This window comes from Cannabis sativa, chromosome 3 (assembly GCF_029168945.1).
Source record: "Cannabis sativa cultivar Pink pepper isolate KNU-18-1 chromosome 3, ASM2916894v1, whole genome shotgun sequence".
Classification (NCBI taxonomy): Eukaryota; Viridiplantae; Streptophyta; class Magnoliopsida; order Rosales; family Cannabaceae; genus Cannabis; species Cannabis sativa.
This window is the reverse complement of record NC_083603.1, coordinates 55526896-55533809: the sequence shown is the minus strand read 5'-3', so window position 1 is coordinate 55533809 and position 6914 is coordinate 55526896. Positions and strand designations below refer to the sequence as shown.

Genomic DNA, 6914 nt, shown 5'->3' with positions numbered 1-6914 from the left:
ATACAACTAAATAAAGGAATGAAATAAAGTTTATTTCATTTTTATTCTATTTTATTTTATTATCTCTAATCAATCACCACCAACAACAAAGTAAAGTTAGATCCAAGCATAGTTTTAGAGTGAATTAATAATTGATGTGTTGTCGAAAGTTATTTTAGTAATAATGGATTCATTATAAATAAACACTTTGTTTCTAGTACAAGGAAAGAATATATTATCACAAATACACTGTAGTACCCACCAACAATACTACTCACTCAGCACCATATTATTAGGCTTTACACTCTGGATCACATCAAATATGTCAAACCTTAGACATTATAATAACATATTAGATGGTAACCAATCCCACTGCCTAAAAAAAATGAGCCTTAGCCAAATTCAATGTAGCATATGATGCCTCACACTTCCTACTCTTTATAGACTTTTTCCATTCCATGGTGGAGTAGAGTCAATTATTGCATACACAAATAACTGTAATTCTCACACACACATACAAAAAAATATCTTCTATTATGCCGGTTTCTTCTTCTTTTGACTACTTAATTTTCCATGTTTGAAAAAGCTATGTTTTGATACAATAACTAAGTCATTTTTTATTTTCCAATATCTATTTGAGGGGGATTAGAAAGAGCCCTTTTGATACACCCACACATACATGCAATTATCAATGAATAATAATCACAAAAATATTTCTAAATTTCATCATTTCAAACAACATAAAGGCTAAATTTTTGGGAAAGATAAAAAAAGTGAAAGCACTCATATAAGATGTACGAGTTCGTATATAGTTTGTAAATCCCAAGATTGATGCTTTTACATTGGGTAATGGCAGTAGTAGTAGTAGTAGTAATAATAAGTAAAAAAAGAGTACAAAATTCGAGTACCAAAACCTGAAGAAAATCACAGAAACATGCGTTGATGGTTGCTGTGTTGGGGTCATTCTACATATAAAACCCACGTGACCACTGTAACTCTTCCACGTGGGGTCTGCACACACACACCCACATATAGTTACATTTGGTCTCCTTTGGGGTACAAACTGCTTTTTATTTTTGTACTTGTTTTATTATTATTGTTATTTTTTTCTTTTAAGTGGCAATGGCGTATGGCTCATGGCAATGTGGCTTTAACAAGGGTTTTATTCACTGCAGGTGAAAAAGGACCAGCTCTGATAGCACTGACCCCCACAAGTACTAGTATGGAAAGTATTTCATGCTTTTTTAGTATAAAACAAAACACAGTACGGTTGTCCAAGAATTTGACTATATTTCCAATAAAAAGACCACAAAATTAAAAGCCAAGGGAATATTTTCAGGTTTAAACTAGTCATTTTTAGCTGAATCATTGCAGGGTTTTTAACTCCTGTTTCGCTTTCTTTTTTACTTTTGTAACGTTCCATCAGAACAAATAAAGAAAAAAAAAAGAAGAAAAAGCCTCTCTATCTCTCTCTATTGGAAAAAAGATTCTAAGAAACTGAAAACTAGTAAAGAAATCAATGACAGGGTTGCATTATCAAGAAGCTAGGCATCAGAGGATCACTGGTAACTATATAAAGAAAAAAAACATGAATAGACAAGATGGGAACAATTAATCTGAACAGGCTCAAATAGTCACTTGATGTTTTCTGATTACTGTTGTTCAAGGAATGTTAACAAAAAGCAAACTGTATCTGAATCTCAAATTCCCTTCTATAAATTTCCTGCCATATGAATTTAGTGCTCTTCTTTTTCCAACTATATATCCTCAAAATTAATGACAGAAACAAGACAAAAGTCTTTTCCGGTAACAAATCAACCAACTATACATCATTATGCAATGTACCAACGTGCCAGAGTTACCCATCTGAAAATAACCAAATTAAGTAACCATTGTTGATTCAGTAGTCATTCATAGTCCAGAAATAGGTCTTATTTGGCATTTCATATTAAATATTCTGCACATTTATTCCATTTCTCCTCTTTTTGTTCTCCACATACCACATACAAGTCATAGAAACAAGAAACAAATGTATGGTTATTCAAAGCAAAATTATCTGCCATATCTGAACAGCACACTTATAACATTTTAGAAAATTTTTTCCACTGGTAAAAAAAAACAGACACACAGACAAAGAGTGGCTTACACAAACATTTATAGCAAAAGATAATAAGCCACTTCACCTGTTTCTGGTGCATAGTCTCATCTGCGTGTCTGTGTGTAAAGTTGCATATATGAATTATAGACTTTTTGGCAAGTAAATTTAATTATTGAAATTGGAAATATCCATACTTAATGCTTCTAGAACAGCCATTATATTGTTGGAATGTCCAAATAGAAAACTATTCCTAGCCTATCATTCTCAATAATCAACTCTCAATGCATTACAAAGAGTGTGTCAAATATAGGCAGAAACATTGGTAATCTGTTTAATCAAACAATGAGTAGCGAGCATCATCCACAGGATTACAGTGTAATAACTCAATTCTAAAAAAAAAAATAAGAAAAAGAAAATGTTTTCTTAAAATTTCATCAGTCTAAGCCAAAGCAAAGGAAGAATGGTTTGAAATTAAATACCCATGCAGTTACAGACAAACATGCTTAGCAGGGTAACAGTACTGAAATACTATTATCGAAAAGAGATATCGTTAACAAACATAAACATCTCCAACAATAATAAAGCTAGTTGCGAACTTCTTAAAACAGTACACAAATCAAAACAAATTAACTAGTCAGCTAAAAATAATAGGAGGCTTTATGAATCATGCGAGGGCCTTGTTTTCTGTACAGTATACGGACCAAGGCATAACTTCCAACTCTCCACTTCTGGAAATACAGTTACTGAGACTAGGACTATGGTAGTGTCCAGTTTCACAAAATTGGCGGCCATAATTTTGAATACAGTAAAATATCTGCATTTCAAATAAAATGGACATGGAACATTTATCTTTAACCACACAAAAAGAAACGACACTCTACTTTCTTCTCTAGCTATTCATAAAAATCTTCTTTGCCCCAACTGTGTACATTTTTACTAGCAAAATATGTTTCTAAATGAGATGCTCACCAAATATTCTACTTGAAACAATATAACCGAGTTCTCCAAACATTTGCAAAACCTGTGTGTCTAAATAATACTAAGTAACACATGAGAGAGTGAATAAGAAGACAAGATAGAATCAATTTATATTTCTTATTCAGTTCAACCAGATCTAAAACAGAGAAATTGCTTAGGTACCGAGATCAATACCAGTGCATATAAATATCTTGAAACACTAGAGTTCATCGAATAGAATATAGGAAGTAAAAGTCATTTCATGTCTCTTTCTTTGTCTTTCCTTGTTTGGGAAGACACCCAATAATTTAGATGATTCAATATGCTAATGCACATAAGAGGTTATAGAATATAGACCATTACACAATTCTGCAATGTTTCAATAGAACTTATGAAAATAGTCAACACAACCTAAACATTTAGCAGTACATGAGTTATTCACCTATGCATGTTCTACATAATACCCAACCTTTGAAAAGCCCTCATGGTAACTAGAAAAGAAAGATGCAACACAACAAAGGTGAAAAAAAATGAAGAGAGGAAATTAAACCTCCAGGCCCCCTTTTGTAAATGTTTCTATGGCTAAATTAAACCTGAAATTTTCCAATAAGAGGAGGGCAGAGATTACCCATGAGCTGGAACCCCATCTCCTTGAAAAGCGAAGATTGTCAATTCCACTCAGACAGGACTCCACATAGCACACGGATAACATCACAAAATTGGACACCTCAACATCCCATCACTGTGCAGTTATACACAAAGCTTCCAGATTGCTTACTGGCAAGCAGGTTCCATTGAGGTGGGTCTTCATTGGGAACCCAAGCATTAAGCTCAATTATCCCTCCGGCTTGGACCCTTGGTCCCCCAATAACGATCAATCGATCTCCACAAGCTCTAAATGCCAAACCCCATCCATGCATTGAGACTGCTCGCTCAGGCAATCTCCCAATAGTTATCCACTCGTTCCTCTTCTTGTCATATCTTCTTACCTCCTTTTCAGCGTAATCAGCAGCATACAATGTATTCTTTACAACTGCGACAAGAGGAGGTGCCTCTGCTGCAGCAGGGGCCCCAATAATCCCATCCTCTCCATTCCGTGAAGGGAACATGTCAGGTATTTCAGTCCAAGTCTCAGTTTCAAGATCAAATACTTCCCCACATGTAAGAGACCTTGGATTCCCAGTTCCTATTCCACCAATAACATAAAACTTCCTGTCCATAAACACCCCAGAGCACATTTTTCTTGGTTTATTCATGCATGGAAGAGTCCTCCAAGTTCCTGTTTCTGAATTATAAAGCTCCGCAGAGCTCAATATATTGCCACGTGGATCACAACCACCAGCCAAAATGGCAATTTCCCCTAGACTAGCAGAACCAAATAAGCACCTAGGCGTATTCATTTTCATGCCTGATGACCATGTATTTGTCAAAATACTATATCTATAAATAACATGGGAAGTTATTTCCTTCCCAAAAACAAGTAGTTCTGTACCAACAGCCAACGATTCCTTATCTGAACACATGAAGCATTCATTTGAAGTCATCCTAGGCAAATGCATCCAGCGGTTGTGATTTGGATCGTAAGCTTCCCATTCAAGGAGGGCACAGGAGAAGTAAACCCAATGTTCCACTATACCCATTTGCTTCCTCAGCTTGTAGAGCTCTCCACCACGAATGATAGAACGGAAACTCCTATTCAAAGAAGCAATTGAGCCATACTCAGACCTGGGACATCGTAGAAGACAGTTGATTGAAATGTCCCTACCAAGTTGATGAATAAGTGAGCTAAGATCAGAGTGTTCTCCTCCCTGGTGATGATCATTTGATTGGTCAATTTGGGCATCTGTAAAATCAAAAATATCGGCGTCATCCCTAGCTAGCTGGTCATTTGATTGGTCAATCAGAGCGTGGGAAATATCATGAACGTCAGAGTGATCTTGTGCCTGATGCTGGTCACCTGGTTGGTCATTTTGTCCGTCAGACACGCCAATAATACCAGAATGATCCCCTACTAGATGCTTGTCACTTGATTGGTCAGTTGGGGGATTAGGAAAAGCTTTAATATCAGAGTATTCCCCAGCTTGATTCTGTCCATTTGATAGGTCAGTTTGGGCATCCAAAAAATTATGAACATCCGAAGGATCCCCAGCTTGATACTGGCCATCAAATTGGTCCTTTAGGGCATGGTCAAAATCACTACCATCTTTACATGCTTCCTCTTCTTTAAGAGCTACTGATACCTTACTTAACTTCCTCAATGTGTTATCTTCTCCATCTTCTAGTTTGCGCTTATTACTTGAGAGTTCAATCAACCGGAAAGTATTGTAAATCCACTTGCTTTCCTGCTCGCACGAGCTGGGCAATTCTCTTGAAACAAGATATGATGGACCCTCCAACATGTTAAAATTCTCTGCTTCGACAACTGATGACAAAGAAAGAAAATAAACAAAATAAAAAACCCTTCGTTGGTTAAGGACAAAAACTAATAAACAAAAGATACGTCTCCCGATTATTCACATGCAAAAGGGTTCAAATGCTAATTTATGTTCTAAACCGAGTTAATTTATGTTCAGCACACACAAAGCCAATACCCTGATCCACCTGAATTCAATCCGAATTCAAAACTGCATGCAACAACGCAAAAAGATCAAAAACCTAACTTCATAACCAAAATTAACAAACCCCGTTTAAATCAACAAAGCCAATCAAAATTATAACTGAAAAGAAAACAACACGAAACCAATCTAGCCCCAAGAAAGAAAAAAAAGCAAATCAGATCTCTGAGTTCATACTAGAAAACGTATACCAAAACTTTTAAAAACAGAAGCAAATAAAATTAGGACAAATTCAACCACATAACCAGACTAAAAATCCAAATTTTAATACAATCACCAGCAAATCTAGACCACAAAGTAATAAAATTTACCTCAAACAAAGCGAAACAAAGAAAGAGATCCCATCTTAGAATGCCCGTCTCATAAAAAACCTTCTACACCATTTTCACTAACCGAAATTGGAAAACTACTATAGCAGCCCAGAAAGAGCAAAACCAAACCCGAACAAAACAAATTTCCAAAAACAAAAGTAAACAAAAACAAACAAGAGAGAGAAACCCAGAAAGAGAAAACCTTACGAATTGGATAAGAAGAGGGTGAGTTTGCAGAGAAGCTCCCTCCTCTTCCTCTTCTTCTTGTTTGTGGTCTCTCTCTCTCTCTTTCTTTTTTTCTTTCTCACTTCAGATTCTCTCTTTTGGTTCTGGTTATATTATTCGGTGTTGAGAAGAGAGAAATGTGGTATTAAAATATAATATAGCATAAAAAGAGGGGTGGGCACGTAAATTTTATAATATTTATTATTTGGTTAATATTATTTTAACACAAAGGCGAAGGGAAGTGGACCCTACTTCCAGGTCGCCGTTTGGGATTGCGGCCTACAGGTACCGAAACCGCTAACGGCCGTTTCTGCACGTGTTGCATTCTTCTCAACTTTCTTTTTTTTTTTTTCACTTCTGTTACTGTTACTCACCCATTCTCTCTCTCTTTTTTTAATGTAATTTTTTATTATTTTCTTTGGGAGGATACTGAATCTAACGAAAACTTTGAGATGTTCTTCTTTTTAGGGGAGCAACTTGTTCTCTTTTTCTCTTTTTACTGGTGTTTTTTTTTTTTTACTTGTTTATTATTAGATGATAATATGATATTGTAAGTGTAGGATATTTTCTCATTAAACTTGAAGAAATAAGAAATAGGAGGAATAAAAGCAAAACACAAAATACGTATAAATGTATAACATCATGATTATATGAGAAGTTGAGAAAAAGGAGTACAACACTCTCCAATGATAATACATAATATATGAACATAAGAAGAGAAGAAAAAGA

At 35.3% G+C, this 6914-nt stretch overlaps 1 protein-coding gene across 9 annotated transcripts; it reads right to left on the bottom strand.

The window, feature by feature from the left end:
• Positions 1-1533: 1533 nt before the first annotated feature.
• On the bottom strand, positions 1534-6344 carry LOC115709307 (F-box/kelch-repeat protein At1g74510). 9 transcript variants are annotated; one of them, XR_009686934.1, is made up of 4 exons: positions 6168-6329; positions 3663-5456; positions 3047-3116; positions 2480-2891 (listed from the first exon to the last, which is right to left on the bottom strand). XR_009686934.1 is itself a non-coding variant. In XM_030637382.2 (2 exons), the coding sequence occupies exon 2, from the start codon at positions 5431-5433 to the stop codon at positions 3763-3765; it is 1671 nt and encodes a 556-aa protein (XP_030493242.2). In that variant the 5' UTR covers positions 5434-5456; positions 6168-6344; the 3' UTR covers positions 3394-3762. The 9 variants fall into 9 exon arrangements, 2 of the variants coding, with proteins under 2 accessions (XP_030493242.2, XP_030493244.2); XR_004010210.2 differs by having other exon boundaries at positions 3047-3098; XR_004010209.2 differs by lacking the exons at positions 2480-2891; positions 3047-3116 and adding an exon at positions 1534-1845.
• Between the last annotated feature and the right edge of the window lie 570 nt (positions 6345-6914).

Coding starts and splice junctions, on each gene's coding strand:
- LOC115709307 (XM_030637382.2), bottom strand. CDS start 5,433: ATGTTGGAGGGTCCATCATATCTTGTTTCAAGAGAATTGCCCAGCTCG.